Source organism: Carettochelys insculpta, chromosome 8 (assembly GCF_033958435.1).
Source record: "Carettochelys insculpta isolate YL-2023 chromosome 8, ASM3395843v1, whole genome shotgun sequence".
Taxonomy (NCBI): Eukaryota; Metazoa; Chordata; order Testudines; family Carettochelyidae; genus Carettochelys; species Carettochelys insculpta.
In genome coordinates this window covers 66,053,383-66,079,668 of record NC_134144.1, presented here as the reverse complement: position 1 = coordinate 66,079,668, position 26,286 = coordinate 66,053,383, and the positions used below count along the sequence as shown (strand labels likewise).

General features: G+C 43.7%; 1 protein-coding gene across 2 annotated transcripts in view; it reads right to left on the bottom strand.

Moving 5' to 3' along the window:
• SEMA5B (semaphorin 5B) overlaps positions 1–26,286 on the bottom strand; it is a 341,594-nt gene that overhangs the window by 85,204 nt on the left and 230,104 nt on the right. For both annotated transcript variants that reach the window (XM_075001545.1, XM_075001546.1), the window contains exons 6-10: positions 24,975–25,037; positions 11,001–11,099; positions 9,481–9,694; positions 6,494–6,779; positions 1,541–1,676 (exon numbers count right to left, since the gene is read on the bottom strand). In XM_075001545.1, the coding sequence (XP_074857646.1) occupies positions 1,541–1,676; positions 6,494–6,779; positions 9,481–9,694; positions 11,001–11,099; positions 24,975–25,037 (798 nt within the window). The remainder of the gene's footprint in view (positions 1–1,540; positions 1,677–6,493; positions 6,780–9,480; positions 9,695–11,000; positions 11,100–24,974; positions 25,038–26,286) is intronic.

Here is a 26,286-nt window from a genome sequence, read left to right as displayed (position 1 = left end):
CCCTTTTTTGCTGATAAACTAACTCAGGATCCTGGCAAGTTCCCATTTCATAGATTCCTAGATTTTAAGGGCCTGATCAGCTATTCTGACTTCCTCAACAACTTATTCCACAGAACATCCTCCAATAATTCCTGCATAAGCCCAAAAATTCTGGATGAGCTACAGTGTATCTTGAGAGATTTAGGATTTCAGGTCACAGACAATCCACCACATCCTTGCCAGGGGATGCTATGAGGACCAAGACTTTAACAGGTTTCAAAAAAGAACTACATAAATACATCAATGTTCATTAGCCAAGATGGGTAAGAATGGTGCCCCTAGGCTTGGTTTGTCAGAAGCTGAGAATGGGAGACTGGGGATGGATCACTTAGTGATTTTCTGTTCTGTTCATTCCATCTTAGGCACCTGTCATTGGCTACTGTTGGGGGACAGGATGCTGAGCTAGATGGACCTTGGGTGTGACTGAGTATTGCCGTGCTTGTGTTATGTTACACACCTGAGTAAATTGTCCCAATGACCATTGGCCCTCACCGTTAAAAAAGTGTCTGAATTTGTGTTGTTTCCTCTTCCAAACACAGAATCTGCAAATCTTGGCTGGGAAATCTGCACACCTTGTGAGATTTGCATTTTAGACATTCACATATCACCGTGGTGAGCACCGCGGAAATACTAAAATAAAAGACAGGCATTCCCGTTCTGCTGTCTCTCTGTGGTGTCCAACAAAGGTCAACATCAGATGCTTCAAAGCATTGTGCAAGAACCCTGCAGTGGGAAGTCATGGGATAATCTGCCCCGCAAGAAATTTTCAACCTCACCTTTCAATGAGAGCTTGCTTTTTGCCTTTCAGCAAAGGGTTTATATCCCTTGCACAACTCTTGTTCATTCTCTAAGTCTTTGCTATTATAACTCTGGCTAGTCTTGTTATCCATAAAAACGTTCAATCTTTTCTTGAATTCTGCTAACTTTGCAGCCTCAGGTGACAGTCATAGCATGTGGGGCTAGAGGAGACCACCAGCTGATCCAGTCTGATCGGTATATCACAGGCCACTCAGCACTACCCAGACACACCCATATCATGACTAACAACAAGAATTTACCACATTATTACAGCTCACTAGAGATTCCCCAGGCAGAGAATAGGAAGGGACACCAAACCTACGACTCTCACATGTGGCATGAAGTTCCGCAGGCTAAGAATATGCTGTATTTACCTTTACCGGATGAGAACTTATATCTATATATTTTTCTCTTTTTTCTACCTCATTTGAATACTTACAGTGATTCCCAAGTTCTTACAAAACCGGACCGTGCTTTCCCCTTCTACCTGCTTCAAGATAAAGACTGAAGTTTTTTTGTAAATCTAGAGCACAAAAAGACCCCACACCAAAACTTAACATTCCATTACACCTCTGAGTGTGGAAGAATATAGTTCAGTGGCTCTTACGACATGCTGCTGCTGCCTGGAGTCTTAAATTCCACAAAAATCAACCCAGAGAGATATTAAAAGGGTCTGGAGTAAATGAAAGTGCTGCAGTAATACCTGAAAGTTAGGGATGGGGTTTATTGTTGGCAGCCAGGCAGATCTTGGATTCTCCTGGTATCGGAAGGGGCCATTAAAAGCCTGAGTAATGGCACTGAGGTTGAAGGCACATACCGCTGAAGCAGCTATACTGTTTCTGGAAAGGGAGACAAATCTATTTAACCATTAGAATATGGACAATTTCATTATAACAGATATCAAACTTCTCTTGAATAAAATACATGTGAATTACCAAGTAAAGATACAGGGCTACAGATCTGAGGAGGAGAGAAAAATCCAGCCAGATTAGATGACAATTTTGAGAATGAATTTGAAACTCAGCTGTAAAAGTTCATGATTTAAGAGCCGCAGAAACAATCCTGACATGAAGCATGCATATTGTTTAATCTGCATGGATTATTTGCATCCAATTTTGGTTGTCCCTTTTTTTTTTTTTTTTTTTTTTTTTTTAAACACCCCATTGATCCTGACTGATAATGAACAGACTAATTTTTAATTTCTTGGTACTCATCAGGTGAAGTTCAAATTCAGTTTCTGTGGTTGTCTGTAATCTGCAGCTGCAAAAATATTCCTCATATACCTACAGAAAGAGTTACCATCAAGCCAGCAATTGCAGCAGTTCAACACACAAAATCTTGCTACTATATAGTAACCACAATGAATATCTTCTTGACCCCACCTGGGAATAATATCTGTCTCGAGAACACAAGCCCCAGGACAGAGGAGTCAGTCTGTAGAACAAGTTCCCCTAGGGAAAGGTCTATCAGCAAGGGAACCTGTTTCACCTACTTTATCCTCCTCAGTCATCATACCCTGAAGCTCAGGGGGCCTTTGCTGCTCTTTTTCTGTCAGTAAGGCCATGTTTTGGTAGGTTGCTGAGCACTATCTACTTCTGACTTCAGCAGGCACCAAGGTCCCCCAGAACCTCCCAGGAGGAGCTCCCCATCTGAGTAGGACCAAGCCCTATTCACAGATATTTACTAAAATTACAGGGCTTGTATAAGCCAAACCTGGAATTCAAATCATTCTGTTTAAAGGAAGAAGAAAAAAAAAAGAAGAGGAAATTCGAGAGAAAGACATCAAATTAAAAATATAAATAGATCATTACGGGATAAACATGAGAGATAACTTGTCGTGGTGCCTTCTAGATAACCCAGGGTTTGCCTGACATATCACGCTGCTAATTAAAACAATCTGAATTCTCTGAAAAGAACAAAGTTTTACTAAACCAATAATTACACACACAAAAATACCAGCTACACGACTCCAGGCAGGGAACCAGAGGGACAGATTCTTTCACAGCAGATTCTTTTGGAGCTACCGAAAATAAAGAGGAACTTTTTTTCCTATTCCTTTTTTCTCCTTTCCAGCCTCACCTCCAGTACTCCCCTCTCCCTGCACTTTCCATTCCACTGTGCAGTGGAGAGGCTCACTTTGAACAAGTCAAAGCAACTCAAGCTGAACCTTTCTCCACGTTTGTCTGAACACCACTGACGCAGTGCATGTTCGCAGAAGGCATCTCTTTAGACAAAGCTAATGATGGGTGACAACTAACTGCTTCAAGGCACACACAGAAAAAAGGCCAATCTAAATAAAGTGGCATCCTTTTCAAAAGAGAATGGATTCTTATGAGCCCTGCTAAACATGTCACAATCAAATTCCATCCCCTCTGCTGAAGATGAGTGAGGAGAGGTGAATATCCACTTACCTCCATAAACTTATCCGACCTCCAAGCTAGTGATGTTTCACTCCTAACTATCCTAAAGAATCCGACCCTCTGGTTCCCTGTCTGGAATCGTGCAGCTAGCCTTTTTGTGTGTGTAATTATTGGTTTAGTAAAACTTTGTTCTTTACAGAGAATTCAGATTGCTTTAATGAGCAGCACGAGATATTTGATCCCAATCTTATATCACTGACATTAATTTCTCTGTACAGTTTTGTAGGTGATTCATACGCCAAGTATAGGCATGACCTTCATTCACACCAATATTCATCATGGTGAACAACCAAGCTGTTTGGAAAATGGATTTAGTTCAAAATGCGAACACAATGACCTTATAGAAAAATATGAACAACAACCGTATAAATATTTCAGAAGTTACTTCCCTAAATAACCTAATTTTCTGCCAACCTAGATGTACTGGTCATGGTTATGTTACATTGAACTGTTTGTCAGATTTTTCAACATGAAGGTTGACATAAGGCTATAAGCCAATCAACCTTTGTTGGGAAATGGCCCCAATTCCATTAAATACAAGTTTGCAGAATGTAATTATACTTTTAAACAAAAATCGTGTCTCTCCAATGTACCAGCAGAACACAGGATAGGTACGTACTTAGCATGCAAAACGCATATAGCATGGTGTAAATCCTGTTAAAAGAATAATTACTGTTATTTCTCTAGTCAGATGACAAATTGGAACAGTCTCCTCTTTGAATGCTAGAAAGAACATTTTGTCATAGCCAAAAGAAACATTACTTGATCTAACTTTAGCTATTGTCAATAACAACACATCTATTCACCAGTGTTATATAATGCATTGTTCTGTACAGGTGGAGGAGAGGAACATGAACCAGGAGTGAGGATGGGCCCTTTAAAGCCATGAGGTAACAAGAATACCTAGCTGTATCCCACGTTGTGATAGGGTAACAGTCATTACATTTTGTGTTGCTTACAAATAATGGGAGAGGTGATGCTACAGACCCAGCAGGTGACTAACCTCTCCAACCCAGGCCTTCCAATACGGTCTCCCAACAGATTCTAAGTTTGCCAGTTTATTACAATAATGTGTTAATTTTTTAAATTATCATTTAAAACTTTCTAGTAGCAAGTGGCTAGATGGATAAAAACCTTCAACATCTTCACTGCAAACCGGTCAGCCACTTTTGGTAACATAAGCACTTGTGTGTATCTTCATCCAAAGCTCCAGCCAAGTTTCTTTACAGGGTCAGAATGTTTGGCTAACTTGCTTTAAGTACTATTTCTAGACAGAATTGCATACAAAGGTCAGATTTCTTTCTCCAAAGTCCAGTGGGTGTTTGAATCAGGGGATTTGATTTAGACCCATTGCACATTTATATTTTCATTTCTAAGCAATGAGCTGGCTGGTTCCTGGCTGATTTTGGCCGAGCAAGTGCAAAAATAGCACAAGATAGATAAGCACAACCTCCCACCCTCTGTTCCTCTTGGTGTTTAAAGAGTATGGAGGTAAGTCTGGCCCCACTTCCTCCAATGGCAAACCTCCCACAGCCTTCAGTGGAGCCAGGATTTCACCTGCAGGGGCTATAATATCCAGTCACTGTATGTGGGTGACTAAAAGCACAAAGCAGTGAGAGTTGTTTTGGGGGAAGGTGGTTCTCTGTCCCAATCACAATGTCAATGGAGCCCATCCTAAAAGAGCATGATTCTTTGCAGTCTTCCTCTACTTCCTGTACAGGGGGTAATGGGTTTGCTGCAGCCTTTCAGCTAAGGAATCAGATTCTTTAGCTGCAAAAGCAGAGATTCATGGGTTGAGATCCAAGGTTCTCGAGCTCAATATCTGCCCCTGCCAAGCCCCCAGGACCATCACTGTACATAAGCAAGACCCTTATTTGAATATGATGTTAAGACTCTGCCCTCCTATTACTTTGGGGCCAGACCTTTACTCACGTGACTTGTGTGTACACTACAAAAATAACTTTGAAGTTGCTTACAACTTCGAAGTTGAGTGTCTACACATACCCTACTTCGAAGTTAAACTTTGAAGTAGGGCACTACTCCATTCCTGGGAACAGAGTAACGACTTTGAAGTTGGGCTCCCTTCAAAGGTTTTATTTGCTTCTAATAAGTTACAAAAGTGTAAACAAGGCTTCTCCAGACCCTGTGGTTCAGGTGACAACAATATTTTCCTGCTACCAATATGCACATTATAAGGTCAAAATAATACTCTTGGGTTTATGTTAGACTGAATTATGAACGAAAACATGAACATTTAAATTGTATGAAAAGCAGTACTCAGAGGGCCTAATTCATGTAGGTGATTTCTATGGGGCTACTCATGGAATAGGATACTACTGCATGGGAGCATCTACACTAGGAACTAACTTCGAAGTTAACTTCAAAGTTAGGCACTACTTCAAAGTAGCCAGCAGAGAGTCTACACACAGTTAACTTCAAAGTAAGGGAAAATGTGTGTACCCATTCTGCTGGCTATTTTGAAGTTAACTTCAAAATTAGGCACTACTTTGAAGTAGCCAGCAGAATGTCTACACACATTTTCCCTTACTTCAAAGTTCACTGTGTGTAGACTCTCTGCTGGCTGCTTTGAAGTAGTGCCTAACTTTGAAGTTAACTTCGAAGTTAGTTCCTAGTGTAGATGCTCCCATGCAGTAGTACCCTATTCCATGAGTAGCCCCATAGAAATCACCTACATGAATTAGGCCCTCTGAGTACCGCTTCTGATATGATTCAATTTTCATGTTTTCAGTCATAATTAAATCCAACAAACCCTAGAGAGTATTAATTTGATCTCATAATGGGCATACTGGTAGCAAGGAAATACTGCTGTTACCTGAACCACAGGATTTGGAGAAGCCTTGTTTACACTTATCTAACTTATTAGAAACAAATAAAACCTAAAAATCATAATATATTTTTAAACTTAGCTCTCTTCTGACTCTGTCCTCAGGGTTCTCCCACAAACATGTCAAAATCATCCCAATGAAACTTCCTTGAAAATCACCCTAACAAATATCAGAAAGGTGATATGACAATCTCTAGTTATGCCTTTGTGTCTTTCTATTTTAGAATTCATGCGTCTCTCTCAAAGTTCTAAAGAGAAATTTGCCTCTAAAGGATCATTTACAAGTTACCTAACTGGAACTGATAAGACAGGAAAATACATCAGTTTCATTGTGCTGGGGACTGAGGCAAGAACGTGGGACCTAAATATGACTGAAAGTATCACCACTCACACGTTGGTAGTGAAGACTCCATAGATTAGGTCTTGCTCAGGAAGATAGAAGGTGCTTTGCAGTTCATTGTAATAGAAGGGAATTTCTCCAGAGCGGGAGCAGTTCAGCCTGGCCTTCATAAAAGTTGTCCACGTGTCCTCCAGCAAGAATCTCCCGCCAATATCATTTTTACAAACCCTGGCCACACGAGAATAGACAGTTTTCCCGCAATCATGTTCCACCGCATTCTCACGGAAAAAGAAGTAAGTGAACAAACCAATGTCATAGGCAGCAATAAAGTTGGGCTCTGGAAAACAGATGCACAATGAGATTTACATAGCTCAAAAACTGAAAGGTGTTCTCTTTGAACTGCCCTGTCTGTTGCACTGTTAGGCTGTAAGGTACACGGAGCTGTCAGAGGGCACCCAAGCAGTGGATGTGAGAATAATAGCATATGGGTGTGTAATTCCTATCTAGTTCCTCAGCTCCAACTTCGGTGGTCCAAATACTGGGCCCAATTTTTTAACACTGTTATGAGTGGCGCAGTTGCTACTGATTTGAGTGCAAGCACAGTCAGAAACACTGTTTATACATTATATATTACATATATATTTTTCATATATCATGCTTACCTGTAAGCATTCTAAGAATACAAGCTGCTCAGCCCCTTTTCATTATTGAGTCTGCATCTTATGATGTGTTAAGATACATTTGGTTGTATTAGCTCCTAATTTTCTCAATGCTATTTTGTAACACTCTACCTAATGGAATGACATCTGGATTCTACCATGAGACTTTTTCCAGTTCATAGGCACTAAAAGGTCTTCCCATATTTGTAAAACAAACCCACACCAACATGGATAGTATCCAAAACAACCACTGTTGTTCTCCCCCTCCACAAGAATTTAAAAGGCCCAGGAAGAGGTCTGGAGCATGCATTTTAATCAGCAACTATGCAGAGCCTTCCAGTGCATGCTCTTTCATGCCAACGGACTCTGCAGCAAAAGAAAATGTTTGGCCACTGAACAATCTTTGACTGGAGGGGGAAAATGTTGATTTCCCAAACTGTTTTTATGATGCTTATGTCAGACTAATGCTCAAAGGAGGAAGAAAAATGTGCAGAAATTCCTTTAATGCCACAGCCCAGGAGTGGGGAGAACAGAGCACAGAGTGCTCTGGTGAAGCTGCAAGGCAGGTTTAAGCTGGGAGACACCATACGATAAAGTAGAAAAGGGCACTACAGCTTAGCTCCAATCAGACCTTCAGAGATACAACTAAGGGCTACGGGACCATTATGATCGCTTAATCTGATCTTCTACGTAACACAGGCCACAGAATTTCCCCCTGTAATACCTTCATCAAGCCTAGTAATTTTTGGTTGAATTATAGTATATCTTTCAGAAAGAAACCTAATCCTGACTGCCACGTTTCCTGCGATTTCAAATGCTCTGCCTTCCTTGGTAGCTCGTTCTAATGATTAATTGGCACTTTGTTTTCAGTTTGAAATTCTCTAGTTTCAGCTTCCAGTCTTTGATCTTATTATAGCTGTGTCTGCTAAGTCAAAAAAGTCCTTTCTATCAAGTATTTTCTCCCCAGGCAGATACCTATGCTTCCCAGTAAAGTCCAGTTGTTTTGAGTAAAGTAAATAGATCATGCTCCTTCTGTTTCTCACTGTCAGGCATGTTTTCCAGACCTCGAATCATTATTGCAACTCTTTGCTGAGCCAGCTCCAATTTTTAACATCCATTTCGCAATCTGGACGCCAGCACAGACAGAATATTCTGATAGTGGTCTCATCAGTGCTGCATACAGAGGTAATACTGCCTTCCCCCAACTCGATATCCCTGTTTATGCATCCAAGATTCAAATTATCTCCTTTGGGTACAGCACTGAACTGGCACCTCAACTTCGCTGCACTCCTCTTTAAGCTCTTTTTTTAGATTTTCTTTCCTTCGCCCGGATTTTTCTCAATGGGTGCGTCTACACTAGGAACAAACGTCAAAGTTAACTTTGACGTTAGGCACTACATCAAAGTAGCCAGCAGAGAGTCTACACACCTTTTCCCTTACTTTGAAGTTAGGGAGCCCAACTTCCAAGTCCTTACTCCATTACCGGGAAAGAAGCAGCACCCTACTTTGAGGTTTAACTTCAAAGTAGGGTGTGTGTAAATGCCTAACTTCGAAGTTGAGAAATGGTAGGACTTGCGTCTTGATAAACAGACAATGTCATAGTCCAGCACTTCCTCCCTTTGGGCATGACGATACTAAATCCCATGGCTCTGGAGCAGCCTAGATAAGCCTCACATAGATCAGTAACGTGGACACAAGCACTGACCACAGGGTTTGATTCAAAACCAATAGGCTCCAACAGACCTGAATGGACTGTGGATCAGATCCCACTACCCAAGGAACATAGCAGATTCTCCATCACTTACACCTTTCAGCCAAGATTCAGTCTCTTTCTAATGGATTTGTTCTTCCTCAACCAGAGCACAATGAAGGAAATACTGGATACATTTTTATGATCTGGGTTATGTAGAGGGTCAGAATAGATCATTATGATGGTCCCTTCTGTTCTCAACATCTAGGAATGTATAACAAAGAGGGGGTTTATGTTGACTTAGTTTCTCCTTATCTTGCATTGAGTCTACGCATCTTTCATGTTCACTGAAATAAAAGGTAGCTTAGGGTGCTCAGCAACTTGAAAAATGTGGTCTATGACATGACAATGTGTGCAAGCCACAGCTGCTCCCCAATTCCATGACTGCTATCCAGTGGTAAAATAATTTTATCATGTTCAAACAGATCGCTTTGGCATCTCAAGACCCAACTATCTGCCTCTGTAAAAAGTCCTCTATGAACTACATTCTTGAAACAGTATAAAATTCTCTGCAATCCATCATCAGTTTTGGATTCAGGTACTGAATGGAGGGCAAGGAAGCGGATTGACAAGCCCACCCCATCACTTTCAACATGTGTATTGCTTAGGGTTGACCAGCAGGACTTTACCGTTAAGCCATTTGGAGTTGTACTGTGCTGTCCGAAGTGGGGGAACATTTCCAAGGCTGCGATAGATAGCAGGATCCCGTCCAGAGAAATCAATGACAGTTGCAGCGTAGAGTTCTCCCCGTGATGTAATCACAGCTGTCGAATTGTGCCGAGGGTCATATGGGCATCTAGCCACTCCATTTATTTTCTCAATAGTTTTACTAAGGTTCCCTACCTGTATTTTAAAGAAGACAAAGTGGGAGTAAAGGTTTTTATCGCACAGTGTGATTCTCTAATCATGCACGCAGAATCCAACCTCTCCTTAAACACCTTGTAAGAACCCCAAAGTGAAATAAAACATGTAATGGTAAGGAAATGGCATTTTGATTGACTGTCAACTAGTGATCATATCCACCACATGCAGAGGGTCAGCACAAAGCCAGTGTGATGCATTAGCTTTGGACCTCCTGGCCCTATGCAGAGAGATGATGAGAGCCCTTGCAATGCCAGTGGGCTCAGCTCGCCAACGTCAATGCAGTTGTACCCATAATCACCAGCTGCCTACTTACAACTTGGTCTCTGGATGTCTAGGTTCCCTCTGTTTCCAATGTTACATGCTGACATTTTTTAAATCGCTGGGGATCCACTCTTGCTCCTCTTAACATCAAGGAGAGCTCTGTCAGATGGCTTTGGTGGAACCCTATACAGAGTTCTAACACACTGGACTGACTCTCACTGCAAAGCATCTTTGCAGTGCTCATAACAGAGTTGCAAGAGCCAGTCCTGATTCGGAGGGGAAACTGCTCCTGTTCGGGAGCTGCTGAATGCCTCTTTTAGTTAGTCTGTGTCCCTGGTGCCAGGACTCCACCCAGCTCAATTGCCACCTCAGAGAATCTGTGTCTTGAGAAGGACACCAGAGGACAGAGCATGCCCCAAGAAGAACCCCAACATCCTAAACCAGAGATAAGTTCCAGTTCAAGCTGACTGAGCATTCAGCTCGATGCATGTTGCCCCTCTTCCCTGACTGTCAGCAGCAGGCTTATTAGCAAGGGAAGAGCAAGAAAGGGCCATGAAAGGTGTGAAATTTCAACAGCCCTCTGATGCCTCTTGCCGCTAGGTCCCCTTCCCAGCTTTCCAGATTTTCTGCCCTACTCACTACGAGGGGCTGGGCTGAGGACAAGTGAGGAAAAAAAACCCACTTTCCTCCCAAAATAAGAGTAGCCTGAGTCCAAGCCCCCTGCACCACAGTCAACCTTCCACCTCACAGTGCGCCAGCTTACAGAGTGCATGTCTCACAAAGGCACAAATATTGCTCAGTAGCTGAACCCAATCTGCACATACCATCAGTCTCGTTTCTCAGCAAGCTGCGTAGGTTGGAGGGAATCATAGCAAAATAAGACCACTTCTGATCTGCTGAATTGCCAATATTTATTCTGTATCAGGGAATGCTTCCACCTTCCCCTTGAAGTGACTCTCTTCCCCCGATCCTCACCTCTCTGCACCTGTCCTCCCACTCCCAAAAGAGAAAGCCCATGACTGACCTGTCTAATGGAACACACTGGGGTGAAGGCATTGGTACCGCAGGTAAACACCTTCTTGCCATTAACAATCAGCACTCGCACATAGTTCTGGCATTCCTCCTGTAAGAAGGGAAAATACAAACAGGCTGTGGGAAAAAGGGACTGTCAAGTGAGCAGTTTCTTTAAAAAAATGCTAATATTTTCTAGGTGGTGTGTCCAGGCAGCACCAGCTCCTGTTTTTCCGTGTATTGGGACAAACCTACACCCCAGCTGGGCTGTGTTCTCAGGAGTTCAGAGGATTCAGGTGAAAACAAATTGCCCAAACCAACCCAGGTCACTGAGTGTCAGCAAAGTCCCTACTTAGCTCTGCAACTGCATCAGCAAAATAATCCCTGGTCCCTCTCTGCCCCAAGTCCTCAGAGCTGCCCTTAACAGCTCTGGAGAGAGAGACTCTGCAAGTCTGACATAAAAATCATGGCACAGAAGTCCATCGTGCACTTTGGAGAGAAAACGACACAAGCAATGATTTACCACTCACAAGGCACCTTGTAAAGAAATCAAATTAAATTCCATTGTGAACATAAAAGGAACTTGCTAAAAATAACAACTTCGTCTTGGTTATATTGGCTGCTTTGCTCGCTCCCCCTCCCCCATCCTGCGCAGATAGTAATTTGCCATGAAGATGATCCCACAATTGCAGACCCAGTTCCTTCCTTTGTGGGTAGCGATCATGCTGCAAGCTCCCCTACCTTCAAGTGCTGTGAGCAGCTGATCATTTCCCTGAAGACTTCATTTGCAAGATTCAGCCATGTAAAAACACTCCATATCATTTGCAAGGGATGAGTTCACTCTCTTTTTGTTTGCTACATGGAAATTGACTCCTTGAAGGACTGTATTTAAGAAAAGGCCACCAGCATTAGCTGAGAATGAGGCATTGGTGTTTAGAATATTCGGAGGTGTTTTTAAAGATCCTACTGGGCAGTGGTACCTGCACTTTCAGAGACAGTCTTGGAAGCACTCGAGGATTCCATATGAAGACTGCATTTTGACATTGAGTAGGTACTGCCTATCTTAAGTTCAAGTTTATTAGTTCTTCCCCTGATACAGCAGGGAACAAATTTTAAATTCCAAATGCCCTGGCCCTAGAGCTTCCACTCCTAGCTGAACTGATTCACCACTTCATCTTTCAGAAGCAGACAAGCTGCTGTTTTGTCTACCAAGCAGGATTTTAAAAAAGACAGCCTTATCTGTTCTGTGCTGAAATTAAAGCTCTTATATTTTTTAACAAGACTAAGGGCTTGTCTATTCTCCTCTAGCTTTATTGTGCTGTGTGATCTATATCAACTGCTTGGCCTGCTCTATGCTGGAGGTGGCTGCGTTTCACTGGTGGGTAAAGTAATTCTTGTATAAGTTCTGCAATCCAGACTCAGCTCAGCAGGGGTTTTCCCTGAATTAGGAGTGAAGGTTAAGGTTCCAGAGCTGTACAGGACTAAATTCTCTGGTCGCTAGCTGCTGCATAAACAAACAGACATGGGCTCAGTTCCTCTGCCCCTCAAAATTTACAGTGTATGCTGTGAAGAAGACTCAGCATCTAACCCAGTACTGTATATAGACTTGCATCCAAATTCCAGTCCCAGAGGGTCCAGCCCAACCCCACCTCTACTCCCAATTCCCCCAGCCCTGAGGGACTTGCAATCAACATCTGATCTGAATTAGCCACTGTTGTTCAATTTGATCCGTTGGGGTACAGACCCACTGACAGAGAGGGGCAAAGGGGGGCATTTACTCTGAGACCTAGCAGTTCAAAAGGTACCAGGGGATACCAGCTGCTACATCTGCTACTGCAACCATAGCCGGAGCCCCAGTCCCTTGGAGTGCCACACCATGAGCAGCTCTGAGGGTGGGGTCAGGTCACACACAGAGTCACTGAGAGCTCTGAGAACAGGACCTGAGTCTCTTGACTTCCAGTCCCCTCTTCTAGCCACCAAACAGCACACCCTCCTACACATCACTAAAAATAGCACTGTATTAATCTGACATTTTTCAGTGCTGTCTGTACACTTTCAGTCGCCTCCGCCTGTGTTATGTGAAAGCCTGAAGCATAACAAGAACGATGCAGGAATGTTTAGATGCACTGGCTTGCATCAAGATTTCACTCCAAACTTCCTCATTTGCTTAAGATGAAGTCTTCTCCCCCCGCTGTTGTCCAACCCCTCAGAATACCTTTATAAAACAACAGCCTTCTCCCCACGTTATTTAAACTTACCACCTTGTCCACAAGCCCTGGTGTGTCTCTGAAAAGTAATCTGTGCTTGCGTCTGATACTCTGCTCCCAGTAACCTAAATCTGTAACTGTGGGCAACTGGTTAGTGAAATTAACGCTCGAAGGCTGCAAAATAACCAACCACAGCTCACAGCCTTTGACTTGCTAGCATCTTAGACATGATTGTTTTAAGCTAAAAGTAGCTATTCAGCCCATTTTGTTAGCTGGATGTGGAGCAATTACTATTCTAAATAGGTTCAGCTGAATCCAAAAAGCTTTTGCTCCTGGTCACAAAGCCTGGCAAGCCAGAATGCATGACATGACAACATTTACATCACAATCTGATGTAATAAACCCAGCCCAGATAATCTGTGACCAATCAGCCTGTGGAGTTCACCGTCATAAAATATCTTGAGTCCAAGAATTTAACTGAATTCCAAAAAAAGGACTGGGCTTTTACATGGTCCATAAAAAGAGCCCCTATTACAATACAGAGCAGCTTTCAAGTATCCAAAAAGTTGTTACAAGGAAAAGGGAGAAAAATTGTTCTCCTTAATTTAACAAAAAGCAATGGGCTTAAATTGCAGCAAGGGAGGTTTAGATTGGACATTAGGAAAAACTGCCCATCAGGGTGGTTAAACTTCTGAATAAATTGCCCAGGGCAATGGTGGAATCTCCATCATTAGAGGTATTTAAGAGCAGTTAGATAGACATCTATTGGGGATGAGCTAGATGGTGCTTGGTCCTTCCATGAGTGCAGCAGACTGGACTCCATGACCTCTTGAGGGTTCTTTCTAGTTCTAGTATTCTATGATTCTATGCAATTTTAAAAAAAGGGGGACAAATGGCTATAAACCTTCACGTTTACTGCTCAAAAAAAAAAAAAAAAAAAAAGCCAGCCTCTACTAATGGAATCAGAAAAAACTCTCAGTATGGACATCTATTCCAGAATTATCCACTTTGGGGTTCTTGTGTTGTCCTCTGGAGCAACTGGCACTGGCCACTCTCAGAGGAAAGATACTAAATGAGATGGATCATCCATCATCTCATCCAGATGAATTATTCCTGGTTTCTGAGAAAGTATGAGCATACAGTTGCCTGGCTAGTACTCAATCCCCTAGGTTATACTATTGCAATATCAATGAGAGACCATCACTAAAGCTTCACTTCCAGTTTTTCTTAAATTCATAGATGTTATGACCAGAAGGGACCATCATGCCTACCTAGTGTGATCGCTTGTAGAACGTAGGCCATAGAACTTCTGCAGAATAAGGTTACACAGGTTAATTATGTGGCATGTCGACAGGCAGAACTGAACCTGGGACCTCTAGAGCTTAGGGCAGGCGCCTCTACAGCTTGAGGTAAACATCAGCTGGTGCTCAGCCATATCCCATCTTGATTTTTAAGTTGTCAGTGACAGAGACTCCACCAGAACCCTTGGTAAACTGCTCCAATTAATGGTTGGTTTTGTTTCCATTACTTTGATCGTGACACCTAGTTTAAGTCTTTGCTACCTTGTTTCATTTGTTCCAATACGTGGCTTTAAGAGCTCTAGTAATGATGTAATATCAACCCGCAAGGTATTCAGAGCAGGTTTTAGTCTGACATTTACCCATTTGCAGGCTGCTGTAAATCACCACCAAGAACATTTCAAATCCACTCCCAGAAAATGGCATCTTTCTCTCCTTCCCCCCATTACTGTCCTTCTGCTTCTGGGGAAATCTAATAAAGGGGCCGAGGTCACAATAAGAACCCAAAGGCTGTTTTCAGTAAGTTAAGAACCTTGCTGTAGATGCTTTCCAAGGCATTTAACTGGTCATCTCTGAACAGTGAGGGTTTGTGACATGTCAACACATAATCTCATTGCACAGTTGTATTCTTCCTTTTGATGGCTAACAATAAGATGGGACCCCCTTTAATTCAGATTTCACTTCGGATAAGTCACTGGAGTTGGGCTGGTTTTTTTTTTTTGTTGTTTTTTTAAACTTGTTTTTTCATCATTTGGCTCAAAATGGGGCACAAGTGAACTGAACATGCTGGTGGATTATGAAACTGATGTACAAACATGTGAGAGAGAATGGGGAAAAGCTCTGTTCTAGATGATCTGAAGCCCTTGCCAAAGAACCACATATACCATCAAGAATACCAGGAGGGAGAAGACCCACTTTGGCTAGAGTCCATGGCAGTTTTACCAGTAGAAGTGGGATAACACTGAACAAAGTTTTAGGTAAGATGAGGACTACGATGAAACCCCTAACTATAAGATCTTGGCTGTGGATAAATGAAATTATATTTTCACACTGAGTGTGGTTCATTGTCCCATGTCGTGGCACTTAGACCACTTAGCAAAAGAATGACTCTCTTCTACAGCCATGGCTGAGCACCAGCTGATGTTTAGCTCAAGCTGTAGCGGTGCCTGCACTAAGCTCCAGAGGTCCCAGGTTCAGTTCTGCCTGTCAACGTGCCACATAATTAACCTGTGTAACTCGTCACAAGATATCATCCAGGCCCAGAGCTCAGCAGTATTTGAACAAAAAGTATGTGAGTTTATAAGAAGAAAATAATTTCTAGAGCTGGAACAGCAAGGGTTTTATTCCATGTGGTTTGGAAGAGATAAAACCTCTCATGACTTTAGGGTTTCAACCAGCCTTTAATCAAAGGAACTAAAAGGGCCAAGAAATCATTTTGCCCATGGACAGCTTATTCCATAACTGCTACTGAAAGGTTTCTGGGATCTTTTCTTTGAAGCCATTGTTACTGGCTTTGCAACAGTCAAGACACTAGATTGGATAGGTCATTGGTCTCAGGTCTCATCTACACTAGAAAATTAGGTCAGGGTAACTACAATGGCAGGGTGCAAAAAAATCCAGACCTCAGTAGCATCATTAAACTGACCTAAGGGCTTGTCTACGCTACTGCTTAAGTTAATGTAACTTGTGTCACTCAGGAGTGTGAAAAAGCTACTCCTGGAGCAATGCAAGTTACAGGGACCTAATCACTGTCCATACCAGCACTCAACTGGCAAGACAGACTCTCTCACCGCCGTAACTGTCCCCTCTCATTGAGGCAGAGTAATTATGCGGACTAGAGCAGGCTCTGCTGTTGGCATAGCATGTCTTCTCCAGACCCATTACAGCAGCCCCGACGTAGCCCAGCTGTGCAGACTTGCCTTAAGTCCCCATATAGACAGTGCTGGATCAACTGAAGAATTCTTTCATTAACTAGCTATTGCCTCTCTGGGAGGTGGCTTATCCACGTCAACGGTAGCATTTACACTGACGTGCCACAGCTGTGCCACTGCAGTGTGTTAAATGAACACAAGCCCTCAGTCAATATGACAATTCCTACACTCCTACCTTCCCAAGTGAGGCATTCGGAAGGGATGCTGCCTGAGCCACGGCAGAGCAGACCAAGCCAAATACTGAAGGGTACAAACTGCAGGGACGCCCTGCGTGGCTGGTATGAGGGGATGGACTCTAGACAAACCCTGGCTGGGTTTTCTACTTTAATTCTAAGCTTCTGTATTTGCCACTAAAACTTACACTCTGCTGTCAAAGACTCATGACTCTATCTATGGCGCTGAATGAATGCAGGGAAAACATTCCCTGACAGGCAGGGAATTTGGGAATTTTCACTGCTCCAAGGTGTGCTTGAGTTCCCACTGACATCTCTATAATTTAAAGACACTGTTCATGGTCCTCTCAGCTGCAGGGACAGTGAAAACAAGTATATTCAGCTGCAGCAGGCTCGACTGTACTTCTCGAGAGTCAGGGTTTGCCCTCAATGGAAAACACACTGGGCTCCAGAGGAGAAACCCTGACAAGACAAAATTCTCTCTGGTAATAGCATGGAGGGAAGCTCTGAGGAGTACCTGTTTCTACTTGCATATAAAAGGTGTAGCCAGGAGAATATTGGTATCCTAGTGCACATGGGCAGCTCTCCCCAGGTGTGCCCCCAGGAGCAATACAGCAGTGCCAGGACGAGTCAAGCAAATTGTCCCCGTCCTCTGTCTGTGAGCGGAGGAATAGGCAGGGGAAGGCCTACTGAGACATCTTGGTGTTTTGATACTCTTTGTCAGCACCTACTAACAGACCTGACAAATTCCTGACACCTAACACATTACTGTCATAGCATTTATCTAGCAAAAAGGTCATGTGAGACATCAAATGAAAGCTTACAGCTGACTAGTCCTCATGAACACAATGAGATATACAAACAAGTAATATGTTAGATGTTGCACCGCAACACAAGGAGCAAGGGAGAAGGAGCTTATGTGGAGGTACATGGCAGAAAATGAAAAAGAACCATCTTGCTATCCATCACCAAGGAAGCAAAAAGAAAGGTGAATTTGTGCATTCCTGAAGGTGGGAGCCGGGCCCCCATAGTAGTGCTAGTCCACAATGCCAAGATACGCAAATTGCACACCACAGTTGTGTATCTCTTGCCAACATTCCTCTTGAGAGAGGCTTTCCTGACTTTTGGCCCATCCAGACAGGGCCAAATATGACAAAAACCCCATCTGCTGACACATCCCTTCTTCCTCTTGGAACAAGGAAAACAAGGATGTCGGGAGAATGCTCCCGATGCGGCAGACTTCTGCCAAGAGAGCTCTGGTCTCCCAACAGAGCCTGCACTTGAGACATAGCCACACTAAGTTGTTCCTTTAGGTGAGCAACTTTCTTTAGACAAGGATTGTAGCCTCCTACCGTTATGTGTAGTCTCTTAAAAGGGTGCTACACTTTTGTTTTAATTGAATCCAATCGTTTCCATTATCCTCACTCAGTACCAATTAAATCTCTGTGGTTTCATAAAAAGTGTGTTCTTTGTTTTATTATAAATGCATCTCCCTTCTGTATGTTAAGTGAAGTGTGAATTCTCTGCTGAGCCAAACAGCCGGGTGTGCCCGCTTTCCCTAAGGGGACAACAAACTTGGTAATTTCTGTCTCTACAGGCAGGGGGCTGGATTTTACAGGAGAGCACGCTGCAAGAGAGTTCATAGATTAGGTGCACCTCCAGATAAATTGCAAAGCAAAAATAAGTGAGAGAGAGCTTCTGAGGAGATTGTTCAAATGGCTTACAGAATGGAGTGACCAGGAGCTGTCACCTCATTTATCACCAGCAAGTCTCTCTTTAAATGAGGTGGGGTAAAACAAACTGATTTACAGTCCCAAATGTGCTGAGAAATGTCACAGCTTCTTGTGGTCTCTTTTCCCTCTGGGGCATCAGCACTGAAGCTCACACTCTCTCCCACTTCCATTCACATCATCCATCCAAGAAGAACCTTAGAGTAATCCCAGACTTACTGGGGGAGGTGGACTGATTGGGTCACCTTAATGGCTAGAGGACATCCCAGTTGAGTGAACCAAAATTCTCCTCTTCTTAACTTCCTCCCTCACACTACAGCACTCTCTGCACCAGTAACAATGAATTGAGCCTCTTTATCCCCCCGGCTATGTAGTACAGAGCATTAACAAACAGAACTCTGTGCTTCTTCAAAGTCATTTAATTTTAGGCTGCAGCAAACAGATTTAATTTATTTGTTTTACTCCACCCTTTTTGTTAAAAATCACCCTCTTGAAAGCTGCTGAGACTGTTATTAATATGCTTTCAGGTATTCATATTTATTTCTTTAGACAAGCAATGCCATTAATCAGCTTAGCCTGAATCCCAACCAAGCTGTCTTTCCTTGGCAGGCAGCAGGTACAAAGCATGAGTAAAAAGAACACAGGATCAGGTCCTTAGCAAAATTATAATAAGGGGCAATTCCAGCCAGCCTCAACCCCCTGTTTATCTATATCCTTAGGTATTTATATGCCCTCTGTTCTATCTGGTTCATGTCCTTCTCAGTGTGGGAGGGGGAAGGATCCTGGATGAAATGGAACTAAAAGGACATACCCTCTGCACAGCATGAAAATCTGCCTGCAGAGCACATTCTCTCAGAGCAGTGGAGAAGATTCCAGTCCTCAGCACACAGGAGTAAAGACTGGTCCCTGAACGCATGACTGGAATGAGAACATATTGCTAATCAACCACACAAAGGCTGTGTCTACACTAGCCAAAAACTTCAAAATGGCCATGCAAATGGCCATTTTGAAGTTTACTAATGAAGTGCTGAAATACATATTCAGCACCTCATTAGAATGCAGGCGGCCGTGGCACTTTGAAATTGACGTGGCTCGCTGCCACACGGCTTGTTCAGATGGGGCTCCTTTTCGAAAGGACCCTTGCTACTTCTAAGTCCCCTTAGTCCTACGAGCAGATAGGAATAAGGGGACTTCGAAGTAGCCAGGGTCCTTTCGAAAAGGAGCCCCGTCTGGACGAGCCGACGCGGCAGCGAGCCTTGTCAATTTTGAAGTGCCGTGGCTGCCTGCATTCTAATGAGGCACTGAATATGTATTTCAGCGCTTCATTAGTAAACTTCGAAATGGCCATTTGCACGACCATTTCCAAATTTTTGGCTAGCGTAGATGGAGCCAAAGAGAGCCAGGGTGGGATTTCTTCTCCAGGTTGTATCTCCCTCATCTTGCACCCTCGGGACATGGTGAGGTCAGGCCAGCTGCCTGGAGGGTAGCCGGGGGGACATACTCCTGCAGGGTTCCCCAGCAAGGCTGTCAAGATCCCCCATTTCCAGCTGGGAACCCCGCAGCAGGAGCTGTTGGCCAGGCTCTGCACCCTAGCTGGCTCCCAGCTGCTGCACTGCCAGGGTTCTCCCGACAGGGTCCTGTGGCTGCTGTGTCGTCCAGCAACATGCTGGACGAGGGCTGCTGCCAGAGGACAGAGTGCAGGATGAGAATGTGTGATCCTATAGTTAAACTTTTAGTCAGGTGTTTCCCTTCATAAGATATATTGCTTCCCAATCACTCTTAGCATCTTGTCTCTCTTCTTCTGACACCATGCTATTGACAGCCACACAGCGTGGGAGTCTGACAACTGCACATCTCAGGCAGCCACCACTGAAGTTTTCCCACACAATCCCCTCAGTCCCTAGGGGGAAAGCATGCCAATTAGGAAAGCTAAAAATAATTTAATGCTCTCCCAAAAGCAATGTGTTCAGAGCGCTGCCAGTCTCCATGTCCTATGCAAAATGACCAATGGGGTGGGGGTAGGGGGGAGAGTGAGGTGATCTGATTATTGTGTAACCAGAGAGCTAATGACAGACCAAAAACCCACTGAATGCTAAGCTCCTTGCTAGCGACAGTGAAGGTATCTTTGCCCTATGCTGTCACTTCTCCCCATGCTCCCTCCTGTAACTCACGCAAGCCACACCCTCAAGGTTACACAATGCACTGCCAGCCAATAGGGTGACATGTTAAAATGCTGCATTTTAGCCTACAATCCCTAATTGGCTTGGGTCCGCTTACCTGAGTAATCACCCAGGCTCATGCAATAAGTTGGTCAGGTGTTGGGTTACTATATTAGGGCAATGTATGTGCAGTTCACCGTGTATCTTGTTACTGTTTAGTCTGTGACGTGCATCCTTAGGCTGAAGCTCCAGGCATTCTATGGTAAGATTTTTAAGCTTACTGAGGGATCGGATTTAGACCCTCCATTGCCATGAAAACGAATGGGATTTGGCCATTGCAATAGCCTAGGTGGCTTTGAAAACCCCTCCCTGAAAAGCACAAATTCTGTAAACCCTTTATTTAACGGACTAATGGGGAGAGGGGTGTCCATTAAACCCAAAAGTCTATTAAATACGGATGATTACTGCCCCCCCACAGGCTCCCCTGGCCCCCTCCCACCCAAAAAAATGCCGGCAACTCACCAGAGCTGCTGCCAATGGAGGAGATGCTAAAGCCCACTGCCGCCAGTGAAGGAGCTGCCAGGGCCTACTGCTGCATGGAACTGGAGCAGCCCCATCACCATGTTCCTGGAAGCGGCCAGCCCACTGTGGCCGGAGCTGCCAGAGTCCACTGCTGCATGGGGCTGAAGTGGCCAGAGCGTGCCACCACGCAGGGCTGGAGCTGCCAGCCCGCCAGGGTTGGAACAGCCGGCCCACCACACCACCAGAGCAGCAGCCACGCGTGCCTCCCACAAGTGATGGGTGCACGTGCACAAGCAGCAGCTCCAGAGGTTCTGGTAAGTCGCCTGACTTTTTGGAGGGGGTAGGGGTGGGATTTAAGATTTTATGGGACTTGATTAAGTGGAGTTGGGGAATAACAGGGTTGTTGGTAGACGTTTGCTGTTCCTGTAGTCCGCTAAATCAGGGTCCTTAAAAATCGAGGGTTTACTGTAAATATACACCCATGATGGGGGAATTAAAGCAAATAGGTAATTAACTTAGGCTGAACTATGAGGTAACTGATGTCAGGAACTCTTGGTTCTCTCTCTTGGCCCTCTATTTACAACAGCATCAGCAGCTCACAAACTTTTTTGTAGTTGTCATCACACTACCCTTGGCTGTGTCTACACTAGCTAAAAACTTCGAAATGGCCATGCAAATGGCCATTTCGAAGTTTACTAATGAAGCACTGAAGTACATATTCAGCGCCTCATTAGCATGTGGGCGGCCACAGCACTTCGAAATTGATGCGGCTCGCCCAGATGGGGCTCCTTTTCGAAAGGACCCCGGCTACTTTGAAGTCCCCTTATTCTTATTTCAAAGTGCCGCGGCCGCCTGCATGCTAATGAGGTGCTGAATATGTATTTCAGTGCTTCATTAGTAAACTTCGAAATGGCCATTTGCACGGCCATTTCAAAGTTTTTGGCTAGTGTAGACGTAGCCCTTATGAGGTAAGGCAATGCCATTATTCCTATTAAACAAATGAGGTAGAGAGAAACTAAGCAGTTTACCCAAAGCCACATAAGACGACTGTGATAGAGTAGGGAACTAAACTCACTTCTCCTGAGTCAAAAATTACTACCATAAATCACTGGACTGCCCTTCCTAGCTCTAGTTCTTCTAGTGAGACAGCTATGCAACACCTGTGAGCATTCAGTGCATCTAATAATTCAGGGCCCAAACTATTGCCCCCAAGAACTGTAAGGTGGATTCAAGACATATTTGCAAATACAAGGCCAACTGCATGCACTAAGATCCTTTAAGATGGGGCTTAAAATGAGTTTGAACTCAACTTTTCAGATTATCTTCTTGCGAAATGTTTGTTGAACTCTTTGCCATGTGATCTGCAGGGACAGAGTTGGCAGCAAAAGCACAGAAGCTCAGAACACTGCTTTGCACTTACGTGACAGTAAAAAGAGAAAAGTGAAATTATCATCTGATGTGTTCAGCTGAGTGCATGAGAATCTCATACTGGGTGGATCGGTGGCTTGACAAAATAATTCTTGGTTGTAAATTCAAATAGGATGGAACAATGGAATACCATTTTACTCTTGTGCATTCCACATTGGGTGGTGATGCAGAAATATTCACTTTAATGTATATATTCTAAAACGCACGTACAGAAGACTTCAGATTCAACTTGCAAAAGTTCCTGATGTCTTGGGTTTGTTAATTCCCTGCTGTCTTGTTTCTCCCTGCACCCCAAGTTTACCCTTTGCTAGCTAGCCAAATTACTAATTTCCCTCCACAATAGGTCTTGTGCGATAATAGCATTTATCTGTATAATGTACAGTAAACTCTTTCATATCCAGCATTCTATCATGTGGAACTCTCAAATAACTGGCATTTTAACACTAAGTAAATTGTAGTTACATTTTCCATAAGTACAGTATAGTGATAGTAAGTACCAATAAATACAGCAAATATAATGTAAGTTTACAGTGTAAAGCACTACTGTTGTTGGTGTAAAAAAAAAGTACTCTGCATACAGTGTTTTTTGTTTCTTAATATCTAATCTTGTTTTCTTTAGTGTTATGCACTGAAAGGTATACCTCTCTATTATCCAGAATATTTGAATATCTGGCAGCCTCCCAGTCCCAGGCAGTCAGATACGAAAGAGTTTACTGTATATGTTCTGTCTATCAGATTCCAGTCACTGTCCTACGGCACTTGCTTTGTTTGGTTCCAAGTTCACAGGAGACTTTGTATTAGAGACCGGCCCTCGCTGTGAAATTCAAGCTAGCATTCTTAGCTGGGTAAGCATGAAATCAGCACATGGAAGGTAAGAAGACAATAGGGGGGTTAAGGCACCAGTCTGGGATGCAGGAAAGCTCAGTTCAATGTCTGGTTCTGCCACATACAAGTGCCAGCTTCCTCCAGGCCTCAAAGGTGCTCTAACCACCACACTGCCCCAGACTCAGCCTCCATATGACTCCTCCCTCTTACCCTACCAAATCTCTTCCCCACCCCACGCCACCCCACTTCCACTCCAACCCTTCTGCCAAGCCTCACTTCATCCCTGTCCTGCCTCTTCCCACCCTCTCCCCCGAGCGCCCTCCACATTCCTTTCCTTCCCAGTCTGTCCTCCATGCAGTGGAACAGCTGATCACAGCAGGCAGGAGATACTAGGAATCAGAGGGGCTTGGGAAGGCAAATGGGAGAATTTGTGGTGGAGGGGAAACTGGTTGCTAGTTGGTGCTCACCACCCACTAATTTCTTTCCATGGGTGCTCCAGACCCGGGCACCCACAGAGTCAGCACTTATGCTGCCACAGATTTCATGGGTGAGGATGGGCTGCTCTATTGGTCTCTGCATATGTAAAGCAAGGGTAATGATACTTCCTTTGCTCCTCCATCTGGTTTAAGCTAAGCTTTTTTGTGGCAAGGACCTTTTGTTAACTACAGTAAACTCTTTCATAGCAGGCAGCCCCGGGCCCAGGAACCTGCTGGATATTCCAATATTCTGGATAATAGAGGGGTATACCTCGCAGTGCATAACACTAAAGAAAAATAAGATTAGATATTAAGAAACAAACAAACCTGTATGCCAAGTACTTATGTACCAACAACAGTAGTGCTTTACACTGTGAACTTATTACTGAATTTGCTGTATTTATTTGTATTTACTTTCACTATATTGTACCTATGGAAAATGTAACTAAAATTTACTTAGGGTTAAAGTGCCAGTTATTTGAAAGTGCTGGATGACAGCAAGCTGGATATGAAAAAGAGTTTATCGTATACATACATATAGCACAAGCACCATGGAGCCCCAGTTTCATTTGGGGTCTTTATTTAAAACATCCCTAAGTTCCCAGCTTTCAGATCAGAGGGTTATTTGGGTTTCTTAGGAAGACAAGGCCTATTTGCAAATTGTGGAGGCTGACCTAAACTCGAATCAAAAACATACAAAAACTCAGGCGTATGGGAATCCAACCTCTTTATACGGACTGATTTTGATTTGAATTGCATTCTAGGAAGCTGGAGTGATCTAAAAAAATGTTGTGATCTCCTTGATATAGCGAACTGTTTTGTGTCATCAGCTCAAACACTGCCATTTGAGTGAATCACACCACAACATGTGCTTGTCTGCAAATAAAGCTGAATGCAAAAGGACATGGCACACAGCTAGAATCTCATGGCTTCACACCAGGAGTGAGCTGACCTGATCAGTATCAGCTATATAATAATTGTTACTCCCCATCTGCCACCATTCTGCTCTCTGATATTTCACAAATAACTTCCTTCCAGCAGTGAACTACCTTTTCATGCAGAGCAGATCTAATAACTGGAACAGGGGGCCTTTGAAATGGTTTGTTCTGTGTAGCTTAGGCTCTAAAACACTGTAGATTTACAAACTTGAGCTGGTGTCAGATGTTCCCTGCATGTATTTCCAAGAGTGTGAAGCAAATAATTTAACCACAGCCTCTTTGTGCCAACGCAAAACTTACCTCAGTTTTTCCTTTACTCTGACAGGACCTCCTGGTGTCTTCATCTGAGCCCCATTCTGTTGCCTGGGAAACCAAAATGTACAAGTCACATGATAATAGTGCAAACTATTGCTTCTTGGCTAACCCACATCTGGAGACTCAAAGACACAAGAGCAAGCATCTCAAGTCAATTTATGCAGTGCAATTTACAGCAGGCACTGGGACAGTAAACAATGTGATGTATATCATTCTTGTGTTCACAGTGCAAACAAATGATAAATAGATGAACCGTCCAGAGACTGAGGCAACTAACATGTTAACAGAGTACAGATCTGAATTTGCATGTAAATACAACATCTGATTATAATTCAAGTGGAAGGGTTCAATCCACAAGCCTCATATTCCAGGACTTTGCCCTTTTAAAAGATAGACCGCAGTGTAAAAGTCCATCTTTGAGCACTAAAAATGGAACAAAAAATTCCTTACAGCAAAATCAGAGGTATTATATAATAATTTTGCACCATTTTTTAGTTTTCTTAAAGGCAGCCCAGAAATAATCACCCTATTACAAAAACCTTGTTAGTCACACTGCAAAAGCAGTTGACTGAGATAGGGAAATGGAGATTCATAGGAACATCTTGGTAAGGGAGTATGGAGGAAATGGACTTCAAGTGACCACACACCTAAAGAAATGTAGTTTTGTGCTGGATCCTGAGCCTGTGTAAAATGGCCATGCTCAGGACTTAACGGCTACGTCTACACGTGAAGCCAACATCGAAATAGGCTATTTCGATGAATAACGTCTACACATCCTCCAGGGCTGGCAACGTCGATGTTCAACTTCGACGTTGCGCGGCACCACATCGAAATAGGCGCTGCGAAGGTACGTCTACACGCCAAAGTAGCACACGTCGAAATAAGGGTGCCAGGCACAGGTGCAGACAGGGTCACAGGGCGGACTCAACAGCAAGCCACTCCCTTAAAGGGCCCCTCCCAGACACAGTTGCACTAAACACCACAAGAGCCACAGAGCCGACAACTGGTTGCAGACCCTGTGCATGCAGCATGGATCCCCAGCTGCCGCAGCAGCAGCCAGAAGCCCTGGGCTAAGGGCTGCTGCCCACGGTGACCATAGAGCCCCGCACGGGCTGGAGAGAGAGCATCTCTCAACCCCCCAGCTGATGGCCGCCATGGAGGACCCGGCAATTTCGACGTTGCGGGACGCGGATCGTCTACACGGTCCCTACTTCGACGTTGAACGTCGAAGTAGGGCGCTATTCCGATCCCCTCATGAGATTAGCGACTTCGACGTCTCACTGCCTAACGTCGAAGT